This window comes from Folsomia candida, unplaced genomic scaffold (assembly GCF_002217175.1).
Source record: "Folsomia candida strain VU population unplaced genomic scaffold, ASM221717v1 Fcan01_Sc005, whole genome shotgun sequence".
In the NCBI taxonomy this organism is placed as follows: domain Eukaryota; kingdom Metazoa; phylum Arthropoda; class Collembola; order Entomobryomorpha; family Isotomidae; genus Folsomia; species Folsomia candida.
This window is the reverse complement of record NW_019091197.1, coordinates 5,017,515-5,034,602: the sequence shown is the minus strand read 5'-3', so window position 1 is coordinate 5,034,602 and position 17,088 is coordinate 5,017,515. Positions and strand designations below refer to the sequence as shown.

The 17,088-nt window shown below is 35.8% G+C and overlaps 2 protein-coding genes across 2 annotated transcripts; one reads left to right on the top strand and one right to left on the bottom strand.

Moving 5' to 3' along the window:
- Window positions 1-5,952: 5,952 nt before the first annotated feature.
- Window positions 5,953-6,851, bottom strand: LOC110850142. The gene is made up of 4 exons (XM_022097624.2): window positions 6,568-6,851; window positions 6,370-6,477; window positions 6,221-6,292; window positions 5,953-6,145 (listed from the first exon to the last, which is right to left on the bottom strand). Exons 1-4 carry the CDS (start codon window positions 6,769-6,771, stop codon window positions 6,104-6,106), a joined length of 426 nt encoding a protein of 141 aa, XP_021953316.1. The 5' UTR covers window positions 6,772-6,851; the 3' UTR covers window positions 5,953-6,103.
- A 1,927-nt stretch (window positions 6,852-8,778) lies between these two features.
- On the top strand, window positions 8,779-12,826 carry LOC110850400 (ABC transporter G family member 23). Its single transcript, XM_022097836.2, has 15 exons — window positions 8,779-9,034; window positions 9,129-9,158; window positions 9,240-9,357; window positions 9,444-9,598; window positions 9,687-9,757; window positions 9,814-9,850; window positions 9,920-10,013; window positions 10,096-10,394; window positions 10,475-10,694; window positions 10,835-11,012; window positions 11,069-11,184; window positions 11,272-11,342; window positions 11,449-11,710; window positions 11,777-11,863; window positions 11,929-12,826. Exons 1-13 carry the CDS (start codon window positions 8,943-8,945, stop codon window positions 11,528-11,530), a joined length of 1,563 nt encoding a protein of 520 aa, XP_021953528.2. The 5' UTR covers window positions 8,779-8,942; the 3' UTR covers window positions 11,531-11,710; window positions 11,777-11,863; window positions 11,929-12,826.
- The last annotated feature ends 4,262 nt before the right edge of the window (window positions 12,827-17,088 follow it).

The following is a 17,088-nucleotide window of genomic DNA, read 5'->3' as shown; positions in this document are numbered from 1 at the left end:
ATACATATTTACGTGTAGCGATTAAATTTTATTAACAAAGTCCAAAACACTTTTACTTTGACTAGTTAGTTGCTAATATCAAATCAATTCATAATGTGGATAAACTGCATTATCTCATCACTTATCCTCCTGTTTGCCATCGCTGATTTCAACAATGTCAGATTTGGACGACTGGCAGATTTTGACGCCGCGAGAAAAATAGCAATGAGACACAGGTTTGTACGAAATAATTTTGTCCCGTGAAATAATAAAATTTTAATGCATATCATTTTATTATTTCGCTTACAGAATACTTTATTTGAATAAAATTCTAAGGAATGAAGGAACTTACGCTGATTCAAATTGTAATGATACGGATTATTTGGAAAACAATTTTTCCTCAGATCCACTACTATCTTGCAATGAAGAGACTATGCACGTTCATCATAGTTTTGCAAATTATACGAGAATTTTTACATTTTTTAATCCGGCAAGTACATGTAAATGAAGTGAAAAAATTCGATTATTCGTGATGCAAATCTATTTATACTAACCCTTTCCTAGATTCGTTGTAAAAATTCAGTAAAATATTTTCATATTAAAAGCGTTCAATGCCTCGTCAAAAATCAAATTTTTCTCAGATTTTGAAAATTCTCGGACAGTTACTTGAGAACTGTCTACAAAAAAAATCAAAACTTTTCAAAAATATTTTGGTTGCAAAGGAAATATCTGGAACTTAGCAGTTAAATAAATACTATTATAACAATTTTCTGTAAATTTTAGTGTCTTGTAAAACATTTTTGTTGAAATTCTAGCATATTTACTTCACTGTAAATTCCCAGTCATTATGCATACACAATTAGATTGGGTGTTATGGATCGCATCTAAATACTTCATAAACTAATTCTTTAAAAAAAGCTTGCTTAAAAGGAGAAAACAAGCTGTTATCATCGTGTACTAGAATAATGTGCTACATCAATTTTCATCTCTTGATTTATAATTTTCGGTAAACAAAACAGCAAAGTATGTGCGTTTGGAACCAATTGCCTCGCCGTGGGCCGTGATTAATTGAATACAAATATGACATCTTACGTAAATATTAAAATGTTGTTATAATTAAACTTTGTTAATTTGTGATTTTGCAATCTTTGAATATATTTCTAGAATAGGTCTAGATTTTAAAAATTCATGTTCTGCTATTGTATGTAATATTGTATATTGGAAATTAACTCATGCTTGGTAAATATGATCAGAAATCGATTATGGATAACAAAATTAACCAAAAAATTTTACGACGCAATTTCCGCATGTGTGAAATTCTCTGAACACTAATAAAGTTTAAAATTATTTTAATTCACAAAGCAGCCCACGGCGAGGCAAATGGTCCCAAGCGCACATACTTTGCTGTTTTGTTTACCGAAAATTATAAATCAAGAGATGAAAATTGATTTAGCACATTATTATAATACACGATGATAACAGCTTGTTTTCTCCTTTTAAGCAAGCCTCACCTAAGATTTTTTTAAGAATTAGTTTATTTTTTGTTTTTAAGTCTCTTTAAGTTCTCACCAATTATAGCTACCAAATTAAATCCCCATAAGCCCGGATGCGCTTCATACCAAATTAATCCCCCAGTGGGTGTGGATGCGTGGCATACCAAATTAATTAAATTCTTCCGTCGCTTAATTCTTAATTTCTTGACTATGAGTTCATGAACTCATAGTCAAGAAATGCGATGTATGTATATACACGCTGTTAGAAATCTCTATTAGAATTCCAAGTTACTTCTTATCATTAGTTTCAAAATTATGCGAGTAAGAATTTACTACCGATATATTAAAGCTTTAATATCGACCTGGAATTAAATTAATTAGCACTTAAAATTTCCTAAATTTCCGAAGCTTTCTGAAGCTTTTTCGTTCCAATAAAATAATCAGAGAGAGAACTTATTACAGCACAGTATTACTTATCAATACCACTTTGGTAGTCATTTCTGAATACTGCGTGGTACTATTGTAATACTGGATTTCTAAAAGTGCATACATGTACATTTAGGTTTACATACAGATCTTACATGTTTCTATTGCGCTTGTTGTTAATAGAAACTAGAATATTATAAGTAATGTAAAACCATTATAATTAACGTATGTACTGTAACTGGTTGCAGGTGCCACCAAGAAAAGTCTCGCATTTCTTATCCGATTTCGTTCAGGATTGTTTTAAATGACGCGTAATAGATTTCCGCAAATTTAATATCGGGCTTGACACTACCATTGCATGGCAAAAGTGAATTTGCCAGTCGTTTGAAAGTTTAAAATCGATTTTAAATGCGTTAAAATAAGATTGTCATGTCCCTCTTATTGACGGGCATCATCTATGCAGCAATATCTACACGATTGCCTTTTACACCATTTTGATACGATTAGCCGTTTCGCCGTAATCTTTGGCAGAATATTTGGAGGGGGGGTCTGTTTGCATACTAAGGCTTCGCCGTAACCATGCATTTTTTCATGCGGTCATGGTTACTATGCCTCACCTAAGAAAAATTAACTTGAATAGTTCTACCAAAGTTAAACAATTTTCATATTTCGTGAACCTTACATACAAATACATCGAAATATCTTACAGTTTACATACATATACCTTTCATGTAGTAAATAAATACACACAGTTATCAATATGTGATTACTTGACTTCCATATATTTTCTTAGGGTTAGATCCAAAAGTAAAGAAACATTTGAAAAATGCCTGTAAAATCCGGAAAACTTAATTAATTCCAATGACACTTTTAAGGGTTAAGAACAAGGTCCTTATCGTTCAATTTTTTGCTTCATATGGTCCATAGACCCCCATCCTTCTTATCTGGCGAATTATTTGCCTCGCAATCCCCAGAAGTGCTTTGCCACTCTTTCTCGCTACCACTTTTGAGGTGTGTGTCAAAATGTGACGGAATCTTACCAAGTTTGTGGGTGGTTTTGTTCGACCACTATATTATCTCTTGCATAATGCCAAAAATCGTTCAATTGATCTTGCCTGAGGGACGTAGGAAGCATATTCCCTTTTTGCAACAAAATCGATTTTTTTCGACCTCAGGTAGTCCAGAACAACTTTTGAATAATGAAATATTCCTGTGTCCGGTCAGAAAAGTACATTACGATTATTGATAAAGGGTATCAAGATCTTCTTTACACAATCGTTCAAATATCTCTCCGAGGTCATGGTGGCTGTGGTCACGAACGGCTTTGAGACGTCCCCTAATGAGTCCAATGCTTGCGCGATTATGTGCTTTGTGGGGAATTTTGACTTCGGCGTGTATTTGAAGGAATCTTTAAACGTTTTCTTATTAGTACATGAGTAGTAATTCCTCCCAGGGACTTCATCTGGATCAATCGAGCACTTGGTCTCATCATCCATGACCAGAAACACGGGCATGTTTTGCTTGACTCGTTTTTCAGCAATCTGCCGAGAGTTGGGCTTTGCTCTTTTTTGCTGACCTTGGTTGTACTTTGGTGCAGGTGTCGCCTTATAGGATTTGACCCCCAACTTTGTAGGTTTAATGTCATGTAAACTTAATTTTGATATTTTCAATTTGTAGCCCAAATTACCATCTGATATCCCAAGGTTATTTTGGCATCCCTGCTGAACTTCACGTATTACTTTGGGGGTCGCTACAGGAGCTGGACGATTTTTTAATTTTTTGAATTCAGCATTCCTCCTCCCCTCATACATATCTAAAACTCTGCAAATTGCCCCATTATGAATTTTTTCTCTTTCGAAGTGGCTATTAACCATTATCCGGACGCGCTCGCACACTTTTTCGTAGTAGTGGCAAATTCTTTTTGCGAGTTGCTCTGAATTTTTTGTTCTCATTTTTGAACTAATCGAGATATCGACTTCCGGTTTTCAGATTCGGGTAGTCAATCGCATAGACTACAAAACTACCGCGTTCCAACTCAGTGACAATTTTTCTTTCATACAAATAAAAATACTTTTTCAAATGTTTTATTACTTTTGGATCGAATCCTACATACATACATTCTTACGAAATTCACCCCATCCGTTTAGTTGACTGGGTTGACACGAATGCGAAGAATGAGAATTTCTAAATGAACACATCTACCGTGTAATTAAAAGACAAGAAACGGTTTGCCTCACACAAAACTTGGTGTCAACCTTTCTACAAAATTATTCCCAAATTCAAACCTTAACGGCGTCAATGATCTGTGCATCCGCTTCTTAAACATGTTCCAACACCTCTTTTTCGACTTTACGATCCAACTCCTGCTCCAATTATTAATCTGGGCAGCCGACGAAAATAAAAGAATTGTAAAGACCAGTATTGCAAAGTAAGTCGATAAGCACAGAGAAATCATGAACTTTCCGACGTCTTCCGAATGGAAGAATTTGAAGAAAATGTAGGATAACAAAATTTGGAAACATGGAATAGGTAGAGCTATGGTGAGAAATATTCGTGACCTCGTGCAAGAATTTAATAATTTCTCATAAACTTTCAACTCTCTATATTTCTCGAACGACCTAAGATTGGATATCAACTCGTAATTGTTCACAAACGCTTTGGATGACATCCACAGAAATAATGTTCCTTGAAGCAACACAGTGAGTGTATAGTAAGAAGAGGCAATGCATATTTGTTGACATGTCAGAAATTCAAATGTGGCTAAAAGTAGCAGACTAATTAACTTTATGCAGGTCCTGGAGAGAAATTTTCCTTCCGAACAGAGTCCACAGCTTAGCAGTATCGGCTGACAAGGGCTAATCATCGTGAGAGTTGCAAGTGATGTCGAAATTAGCAAACTGACCACTTCGACAAACACATATAGGAATCTGATGAATAACTGGAGTTTTGTGCTTGTAGGGGACCCTGTAGATATTTAAATAAATAGAGGATGGATTAATGCTAGGTACACAAGTAACAAGCCGTTAACATATATTGATGTGTGGATATGTTTACCATATTGCTCAGTTTGTTGACCAATTAAAAAATTTATCAATTGGGCGGGCACATGGTCGATCGGAATGTCAAATCGTATGAGAAAACCAATCACGTAGACTGCCGCTCCCAACCCGGTCTGTGCTCGATCAAGTAAACTAGATGAACTAACGACTGTATAAAACAGGCGACAGAATGCTGCACAAAAATTAATAACTACAGACAAAATGACAATCTTTTGTGCACTCGTTGCTACAAGCTTCCCACTCTGATTATCCCATTTGACAAATAAGCAAGGAAAATATTCCCCATGCCTTAAGCTTCTTTTGATGAATGGGATATCTTTGGCAAACATTTTACCACCCGTGTGTAAATTTAGTCCAACTAGAAAGTTTGATTATCAGATAATTCATGCTTCTAAATTAACCATTCTAAAAAGCATTTCATCTAAAATCTTGAAATTTAAATATCACACTTTGCGCCATGCAGGAATTTGATTTGCCTTAACATTCCAAACTACATATATAAAGTTTGGATTAATTATTTTAGCGACGACCAATATTTAATGCTATTTTTCAGGATGAATTTTTAAGAATTTTTTTAAAAGCAAATATTCGTCCTTAGGTCGCTAAATAAAGTCATACGTATTAACCGATTAAATTAACAACGTGTAATAAACCAGCAAAAGGCAAAATTCTGCCAAAATTGGTATCTGAAGAAATTGTTGTTGGAATATTAATTACATTAATGAAGTAAAATTTCGATCATAATATTGTGGTATAAATTGTGCGAGTTCAGCGTTACGGGTTTAATGAGCATTGATAATTATTCATAAGTAAATTAATACTTTAATCGAGAGAGTAATTAAATGCCTGGAAAAACATGTTAGAATAATAATCACAAATAGTACTCTATTCACCTCATGAATATGTACGACATAAATAAATATGTTAAATGAATTCCTGCGTCGTAAAATGAAATTTCGTCGGCTACTGGAAACCGAAATCTTTACTAACAGATATTCATATAGCATCATTAACTAGAACTTTATTATTGACTTGAATATAAATCATGCAGAAGAGTACAATTTGATTAATTTTGAGTAGATTAAGGTTTGAAAAAGGATCACAAAATAGTTATCAGAGGAAATTGGAACACGTTGGATTAAATAATTAAGCAGGGGCTGGAACATTCATGACTTTGCCTTGGCATTCCTACCAACAAAAAATCCACAAATGAAATCAAAATGTCAACCAGCTTGTAAGGAAATTATATTTCTTTTATCTCACGTTCAACTTGTGGATCGCAGTTGTCGCACAAACACCTTGGAATGGAAGTCGGGCCAAAATGCATGCTGCGTACTATAATAATTACATCGTAATGAATTTTGAATTTAAGATTTGTATGTATGATTAGGAATTTTCTGATAATATCGAACCCTTGGAAATTTGTCGGGACCTCCGCTGCAAACGGTGTCAACATTTGCTTGAGTGTCCATTTGGACACCATAAACTTGGGTTTGACAAGCTTTGAATGATGTGGCACCCTGCAAAAATATTCAAAATATTCGTTACCGAATGGTGTTTAACCGAGTGAACAAATCAAGTAACGGATGTGATTGATAAGAAATACATACAGGAACGATGGCTTCATTGTAACAGGCATAAAATTGTTGAGCCACGGCGTCATTGTGTGCTCCGGGCGCGCAAAGGGCTGCGTTGATGGCTTGTGTCCACTTGATGTCCTTCGCGATGTTGGCTGGAGTTGGGAGGTAGATTCCCATTGAAGAGGAAACAATCATCCCAACAATAAGGATCGAAATTGGGGCAACGCTAACCATTTTGAAGGATTATTGGAAGCCGGTGTTGATTTTAAGCTGTGATACAAGAGCTTTGTAGGAGTTGGAATGATTAATTATGCCAGTCTTGTCTGCTTTTATATGCTGATGGTTTGAAGTGACGTATGTCCGTAGGTTTTGAAACGGATGTTCTGAACAGATTGGAAGCCGCATGTTATGTACATAAACCAATAAAAGATCATTGGGGCACGAATAAAGAACTTGATTTTATTCAATCCAGGATCATGATATTTGCAAATGTACCCATGACATAATTGAAGGTTACCTGCTATTCAAATGTCAATTAGACACCAGGTCGGTGTGGACTTAGTGGTTGAATTTGTTTGCATTATCCACAGCTTCACACATGTAGTTACTAAGTACGTCTGTTTATTTAGTGGTAGGTTAATGGTTAGAAAATTTATGTACAATTAATTTATGAACAAGCACCAAATGGTTCCCAGATTTTTTAGGGAATTGTATTTTTTAATGTATACATTTTAGCGGTGATAGGAGTCATAATTTTTAAAAGCGATAACATCGGGGCTCTCAAAAACACAAGTATATTGAGGTATTCATTTCGAGTTCGCATCGTTAGCAACGTTCGTAAAACAATAAAGTTCGCAAGTTCGCAAAAAAATTGGACTTGAAAATTGATTTGCAGACTTGCGCATCTCCAGGGCTAGTAGATATTTATTTAGTTCGCAAACTATTTTTCACAAATTTTTCAATATGAAAAGTCCATAAATCTCTATTGGTTACCGACGTTTGGCCTTTTGAATTTTTGAAATTTCTTATTTGGTAAATTTCAGACGCAAAATTTCGGTAACTAATGCAAATTTACGAATTTTTCCCATTGCAAAATTCGAGACATTTGAATCAAATTTTCCGAACTTTTACATTTGCGAAGTGTCTTCACTTCGTTGCTTCGCAAAATTCGCAATTTCGAAATAGTTATGTTGTGATGCGAACCTTTGAGCTCGTAAAGAATACCTTCATTGTATTTCAGCAAATATTCTCAATTTTTTTCAAATTCCATCCCTTTTAAGAAAATGTATTTTGTAATGTTCCGAGCCAATTTGTGTAAATCATATTGTAATTGTAAATACTCCATTGAATTGAATGGAAAATCATTCCGTTTACATGGACTAAATGAATGACTTATTGTAGTTGCAACAAATTTGAAACCCAACAGCACATAACACAAATCGATACCTAACTTTCTGAAAAAATTTGTCACAAAGATAGCTTTTCAACATTTGAAATTATGAGAATTTAAAGACATTTTAATTGATCATATTCTAAAACGCGTACTATGGGCATCGATTACGTCACTTTTTGTTGCAAATTAAATCAGTAATATCAAAAGTATTCACGGGAAAACCTGTATATTTATTCTTTCAAAATAAAGGTTGCACATTGCTTCAAATACAATTGATTACTATATACTCAACTATCTGTGGGATCTAATTATATATGTACACCCACCTTCCTTGACCAGACTACTAAACAATTATTCATGAATCCTCGGTATAAATAGTTCGATGCATTATTTATTCACAGTGCAATGCTTCTTTCATACAGATAGCTTTCCTTACCTTTTGGAATTACACTTTCAAAAGCTCGTGAGAAAAGTGAGGTACCACCTTTTTTATCTTTACACACATGTTTTCATATCAGACGACGTGTTGCATTCAGCTGAATGCGGATTACTTAATTGGCTTATCTGATTCTGAGAAAAAATACCTGTACCAATGTGTGCATACTACTGGATAAGTGCTTAAGTATTCATGAATTAATTACCGAAAGTTTTCATAATTAATACGTGTATACTGATGAATTATTGCGTCGTTGTAAGTTTACTTCATCTTCAGTAATTGTATACGTTCTGGAAAATTGCAATTATATAAAACTATGTACTTTCATGCAAAATATCAAGTACATATGTATGTAATATCCTGTCCAGAAGTGTATTATGTATTACGTGCATGTGGATACTTATAACATGTACATATGTATATTTATGAAGTAGTAACTGATGGAATGATTTCGCAGTTGGTACTTAAGATCGTCTACAAGCGGTGATAATTTATCGGTGATAAAGGCTATAATTCGTAAAAAGGACAAGTCAATAGGCTGAAAATATACACTGTTATCGAAAATTCAATTGAATAATGGCTGTTTCAATCAAAAATGGATTTAAACGTTTTGGAAATGAGAAACTGGTTCTTAACAATATAAACGTCAATGTTTCCAGTGGAGAAATGTGAGAAATATTTATCATTTAGTAAATATTTATAATATAAGTATGTCTTTTTAACTAAAAAATGTATTTAAAAAACTGACTTGAAATTTTACAGCTACGGTATTCTTGGTGCGAGTGGCTGTGGGTAAGTTCACAAGATAATGCTTTTGGGATAGTAAATATGTATGCAGATTGAAAGTTTTGTCTTTTCGTACAATAACATTAGCAAGACGACGTTGCTCTCATGTGTCGTAGGATTACGTCAACTAGATTCTGGCCAAGTGACCGTGTGCAATCAATCCCGGCCGGACAATCTTGGCAGTTTTTGTGGATATATGCCTCAAGTAAATCTAATTTACGCAATGTTTCGTTCGAGAGCCATGCAAAAAAAATTCGATTAATAGTAAACAGTAAATCTTATGCGCATTAGGAGACAGCGCTTTTAAGTGTGTTAACGATCAGAGAGGTCCTAAAGTACATTGGATTGCTTTATGGAATGGAAACTCAAGAAATTGAGAGTAGGACACGTTTCCTGTCAGAGATTCTGGATCTTTATCAACTTGATGCAGTAATTCAAAAGTTAAGGTTCGAATGCAAACTTAATAAATGCACTCTCTGTAGGTTTCATATCCAATTAAGAATAAAATATAAATTTAAATATAATCACAAATAGCGGTGGACAAAAGCGTAGGGTATCCTTGGCTGCGGCAATGATTCATAATCCATCCCTACTCGTGTTGGACGGTAATAATTTGAACTTATAATTAAGATGATGTAACTTACTGATGACCCCATTTTAGAACCTTGTGTTGGGCTGGATCCTTTGTTGCGAGAGAGGTACACACAAATTTATATTTAGGACGCCTAAGGAAATGTACAAATCTGTATGGGATTTACATTTCGTAGGATCTGGCAGTATTTATCCGAGATTTCTAGCAAACAAGGGAAAACCGTGATAATTTCAACCCATTATTTCGAGGAGACAAAATTTTGCGACAAAGTACGATATGCAAATACACACCAAGCTTTATTGTCATCCCATATGGAGCATGCAGCATGTTTTGAATAATTATCAATTACAGGTCGGATTTCTGCGAGGTGGTCGTCTGTTAGTAGAGGAAAGTCCGACGTCATTACTGTCAATGTACCAATCTACGAAATTAGTGGACGTCTTCACGCAACTTTGTAAAACGGATGAAAATATTCCCAATCGCTATGACACGAATCTTCAGTCGGTCAAATCGGAGACCTTAGCTGCAAATACTGCAGCCGTGCATGTTCCTAACACACCTGGATCTTCTTTGAATATCAGACGCAACAACGCTACGATTTTCCAAGCTTTAATTTCAAAATGGTGGCATCGAAATCGAAGGGAACCGAGGTTATTTTTATTTATTTGTGATTTATATTCGGGATGTAACGCTTTTTTACTATTTCTTGTCGAAATATGGTCGGAACCAGATTGTATTTGGGGCAAATTGGGATTCCTATCTTGTGCGTTCTTATCGCTCAAAATATCCTCGGCGGTGAACCCCATGGAATCCAAGCCGGTGTCGTTAACAATAATTCCAAGTTGTCAATATCCAACCTCTTCAAGGATGACAAGCATTCATCCAATGAATGCTTCTCAAACGTGGGAATCTACAATTTTCTGGATAAATTTGATCAAAAATTCAGTTGGGTAAATATTTCATAGTTCATACTTTGGGGATTGCAAACCGAAAATTGATGTAATTTACTCAAAGGGTTCATTAAATTTAAGTTTTAAAACGTTTCTGTTGACTAAAGTTTTCTAATATCGAATTGACAAAATCCTACTAGATTTCCGCCAAGTCATATGAAGAAGGCATCGAACAAATAAAATCAGGACAAACCATGCTCCTCATCGAGTTTCCCACAGATTACGAAACCCATTTCAAGGATAAGATGGTATATCGACACTTTTCAAGTAACGAATCGCTTATCGGGTCAACCATTTCCATCCGCATGGTCGAATCAGGTACGACTTTTTATGCTCCGCCAGTGATGAATTTGACGTATTTATGGTACTTTTAGGCTCAATTCTTTCAGCCTGGGCGACAAAATGTATCCTTGAAAAGTATATTCTTTACATCCAGAGTATTTTGTCGTCATGCTCGATTAGTGATGATCTGATTAAGCTACCACTGCATGTGCGTATATCAATTTCTCGGATTTTTATATTCCCATGTCTCCTTTTTAACTTTAATACGGGTTACACAAATTGTTCTTGGTTTTAGTTCCACTCAATCTACGGAAGTTCAGAAGCGTTCGACTTAATTCCCTATATGCAACTTGGTGTCCTAACTTTGTAAGATAAATAATATTAATCTTGTGCGTTATGTAATTAATTATCTACATAAATATGTACGTTTACTGTAATATTTGTCACGTTTTGGAATTGTGAAAAATTTTAGGCTAATGTTTGTAATGCCAATGTGCATCGGGGTGTTTGGGTGGAGGATAAAGTGGCAGGCCTTGAGGACCGAGAGTACGTGACCGGCGTCACTCTCTGGCACCAACTCGCTGTCAACATCGTCACTCAAAGTTTCGTGATTTTTGCACAAATTGGAATTTTCTTTGCATTATTTTGCGGCGTGTATGGCATGGTGATTCATGGCAATTGGGTGCTCGCTGTTGGTTTGGTGTATATGACTGCCCTGTGCGGAATGATGATTGGTACTTAATTGCGACATTTGGCCAAACTTTGAGCAGTTTTTTAAATCAATAGTTGATTTTTTCTAGGATTTTTGGTGAGCATTATTTCGGACGGAATATTGCAGAGTGAATTTATTGTGGTCTTCATAGTATTAATTCAATTGAATCCGTCAGGTATTTAAAATTTAATTCTTAGCATCTGTGAAAAATGCGGAATATTATAATATTGTCATTAACAGGAATTCTATTTCCGACGGAATTGGTTACACCGTTTCTTCGTAAACTGTTCACCTGGATGCCGTTAACACATGTGATTGAGTCGCTACGGTCAGTTTGCACGAGAGGGTGGGACATTTATCATCCGGTCGTTTGGAGAGGATTTTTACCAGGAATTGGATGGATGATAATTTCAGTAGTGGTTTCCCTTCTGGCAGGTCGAATGAGGTATAAGTAAAATTTTAGTGATGTTTTACTTATGATTTCCAATACTTATTTTGTCCCAAGGGGGTAATATTAATTTACATGCGTAAGTACTTGCTAAATAAAAACATGGAAAATAATTAAATGTTTAAGCATGTTCTTCTCATACCCAATACCACATTTGATGTTTTATATTTCGAAATATAGAGCATATAGTACATACATAAATATAGCCTTAGTTTCGTTAATAGAACTTTTTTAATGCTGCGTCTTGCTTAAGGTGTTAGAACATATGTACATATTTACGTATTTAGAGTTAATTTAGAATGGTGAATAATAATTATCTAATTACGCTCCCAATTGCTCAAAAATTTCACCCGAGTATGTACTGGACTTAATTCCAGTTCACTTATATCATATTTATAATAATTATGGTAAATAAATACATTTAAAAAAGTTGGTAATGAGCAATTTTGTAAACAAATAACAAATTTACAGAGAAATAGTGTACCCAGTAATTTTACAACTTGATAACAATACAACTTATTTGCTCCTACAAACAGTTAATATTTAGCTCCAATGGTTAATGATGGGGTGAAGGTTGAATTCCTTAATCAGCAAGATACAAATAGACAAAGGCATTCATAAAAAATATTGTATTGGCAAATTATCGGGATTTGTAGCACTAAAATAAATATTGTGTATGTAAATTAAAAGTGATTCTCGCATTAACAATTAATGTACAATCCTCACTCCAAAATTCTCCCAACAAAACCCACAATAACTGCAAAACACCCCGATCCAATAATAATAAAGTAAAATCTTCACCGAGGAATTCAACGAGATAGGTTGGACGTCAAAATTATCCACGTGGGATGATTGCATTTCCTCTAAATTCTCACCTCCTTTCACCTTTCTCACTTTGGGACCCACATTGTTCTTAAAAAATGCTTTCCTTATCATCCTCCTGTACCAGAAGAGATCGATATCACCCTCATGCAAAAAATTGAGAACTTGCACCAGCCTCGCGGAAAGATAGGACCGCATCATCCAAACGTGTTGAATTTCTTTGAACCGCTCCTCAATAATGTGGCAACTGACATTGTACCCCTGATTGTCCATCCCACCCTTGCCGACGTACTTATTGAGCTCAGAATAGGTGAGAACGACCCCTTTAATCTCTGCCAGTACCGGATACCACGAGGGATTAGGGAAGGAATCAAATTGATTAATCGATTCCCGGTAGACAAACATATCAGACAAATTCCATCCGAAAGTGACCGCTTCTTTTCTCGCTACTTCCCCCGCAAATGGTGCCATTGTTGGATTTGGCAAAGTAAAACGATACCCGGACGAGTACATTTCTTTAATCGTCGAAATGTAGTGCTGTTTCGGCTTAGCGATAAAGTTTGTAGTCATAATTCCTTGATACTGGTGAGTTAGCGTGGCTAGAATAAAAATTAGGAGGGACGGTACGGCGCAGAATTTAGCCCCTTTGACAGGCTGGTTCATTAGGACGAACCAAACGTGGAGAAAGTAGGAGAAATCTCTCCACATGAGGGAAAGTAGTAGCCCGACGAGAACAATTCCGATCCAGACGAAGGTATCAAAGGGTTCCAGGATGAATAAAAAATTTGGCTGTTTTAAATTTCTGGCATCCTCACAGTAAATGAAATGCATATCTTTGTCGTCCGAGTAGAATGGAATACTATGAAATTCCACAGGTTCGAGGGCAGCCTCTGCGCCGAAAATGCATTCCATACATATTTTGAGAGAGGGTTCCGTCAAACCGGAATCGTAAGTGTCGTCCGTCTGCGCGATGGTGAAGTTGAGGTGGACTTGGAGAATCGACCAAAGGACGTACATGTCGATGCAGCGATCTTCAGAGTCAAAGTTGGTCTCGCATGTAAGCAGACGAGGAAATTGGGTGAGTGGGGGAAGGGTGGGGTCAAGGATGGTGTAGCATTTCGTATACGCCATGACCCCACGACCCACCCAGTTCAGGGAGCGATGTGTTGATAGGACGTTTTCAAGTGTGGCTCCAGTGGAGAACAATAAGGGGACAAATCGCTGAGGACAAGTGTAACATAGGATGGATATGGTAAATTTTTCCGGCGTGCCTTCCTCTTCTGCGGTGGTGAAAGTAATCAGAAGTAAGGGCACCGTGTGGGCAGGGAAGTCCATCTCATTCCAGCTTGAGACGTAGTTCTCTCTTGAGTCAGAATGGGTCAAGATAACTGCAAATATAACGGTTTCTGAGGAGTCAAAGGTGGTTTTGGAAATGAAGTCGGACGTGGAATCAATTTCTGAGGGGTTTAAGAGAAGAAAGGCGTTACAGAGTATTTTGGAAAATCCGAGAAGTTTCCGGTATGGCAGGATTAAATTTTTGTTCGTATTGAGTGAAGCATTGTTTTTTGTATGGGGGGAAATTGTAACTGGAAATAAATTCGTCCGATCGCTTAAAAACTTGGAAATGAGGAGCAAATTCGAAGCTTGAGAGGGGACAGGGTAGTAGTAAATGTGATTTTGGCAGGTTGAATTGGCAGTTTCATAGATTGTTATAACCCAGATGGGAAAAAGTAGTAGCAATTGTAATATTTTTTGGAAATGTGACCCAAAGTAGAGATGCATTCTAGCTAATGAAGAATTGTTTTTAAAATGGCTACCTGAATTACTTATCTAAGGAACAAAGTGTAAATTTAATTTTAATTCGCATCGGGTTTTTTTATTGTTCCAGACAGTAGAAACTATGGGCTATCTGGCTTAGGATATGTATAATTATGCCTTTAGTGTTGTTAGTTTCTGTTGAAAATTGTTAGTTTCTGTTGTTGTACAACTTTTTTCAACCTTTTGACCCAACGAATGTAGATTATCAAAATAAAAGAGTATATGTATGTACACATGTGAATTTTTTGGCGTTTGTTTGTTAATCGCCTAGGCATTGTTCACCTCAGAACCTTAGAATAGTCATTAAAAATGCCGTCTTTGAATTTTGTATACTCATTTATGTATTCATAACATTAGAAGTTTCATCTATTATCAAAAACTTAGTGTATATAAATACGTACTCCGAATAGAGCTTAAATTTAGTAATACCTTCATGTGCATTTACATACTCTAAATTGTGTACCTAATGCCTCAAACGAAATGCAAACTTATATATACATATGTACGTCTTCATACATACGAACGTGTGTACAATAACAATATGAACCACAGTGACCATTAATGACCATAATGAAAATCATATCATTACTTATGTATTCTTGGTTAGGTGCAAAATCGGATATTTCAGGTTTCCTTTTAAGTAGAATAATAGCGACTTATTCTATTTATTTACTCGCCCTTATTCAAACTTTCGACATATGTACATACGTACATGTGGGTATGCATATACAGGGTCACAGATCCTATTTGCACAGTGAGAAAAACTGACAAAACTCATGGGCGGATAAGGTTTTTTGTACTTTCGCAATTTTACTCTCAAAGCGTAGTTCTTTGGGGTGAATTTGACGTTTGGTTGACAAAAATCGGTCAACAAATGCCAAAGATATCGACATCCGAAGTCGACCATCTCCTTCCGCATTTTTCCGAAGGAAAATTGTCACGTGGGAAAATTGTGGAGGAGTAGAACATATCCGGATGCAATGTTACTCGTTCTTCAACATATCGTGAACTTAGTTCCGCTTTAATTAGACCAATATCTAAATTAGCGGGACTGGCATCCCCAGTAAAGTTGCAGCCCCCCAAAAAGTTTTCGTGTACCGTTTTTCGAAAAATCGACGCCCTGACAAGGTGGGAAAATCTTTTAACCCAAACTCAAATTGGAAAAGTTGTTAAAATATGTCAGCTGCATGTAAGTAGCGTCATCAACAACAAACTTCAAAAACAGGTCAGAAAAAGGCCAAAGTTCACGCGAAAACAAACTTCACAACGAAAATCTCTGGGAAAACGACCCAGTATGCAGCCGAGTAAAAACAAAAGCTAGGGATTGCAATTGTTCCTAACTCTCAGATACCTGTGACAAGTTCTGATGCTACTCCTTTAGATTTTTAACGGGTTTAGACTATTAAAACCATAGCTTCTTCTCAGACGAGCTCCAGTTTTTTTTGGTGTTTCGGAAAAACCTTAAGGTGGAGTTGAAGAAGATTGCTCTCCAAAATATAGGAAAACTAATGAATTCGTGAAAACGGCGATATAGGCTGGCTAGCCAAAGGTCTGAGGAACGTATTAAATAATCGAAACAAATTCATGGACGCCGAGTGAAGGTTTGAGGTCAATTTTAAAACCTGTGCAAATACGATCTGTGATCCTCAGTATGTATGTGCATACCATGGTATGTACATGTATGTCCTGTAGGACCATATTTTATAGCATTTTGATACCTACGAAAACGTATTCTAAGAAAGTATTATAATTTTATTGTATAGGTAGGTGGTATGTACTATTTACTAAGGTGTTTACATATCTATTTAGTGTAAACCCATTGGATAACATGTGCACGTAGTCATGATTTTGTGAAATAACTCTAGTACACCATCTTATACATAAAATTGCATTTGCTTATATGCATCAACAATGCATGATTTAGAATGGTCAGGATTTTCAGCAACATGTAAACACATACGTAACTTTTTGCGCATAGTACAAGTACAACGACAAGTATGTACATATACATAGATAGTTGACAAATAAACTTTATGCCCAGGAGCTGCTGGATATATAATGACAAAAACATGCATGCATTACATCTAGTAAATATAAGCAGTTGTACAATTTGTTGTGCTTCCACGCGTGACACATTTATGGATCATTTACAATTTAACCAACCTCAATTATCCTGTCATCTGCTTATATCTGCACTGAAAATGATGAATGGTATCCAAACCAGCACAACAGCTAACTTGTGCTTACATATACATTGGTACCTATCTATTATCTCCTGCTTCTGAATCACTACACTAAAAATAGATACAAAT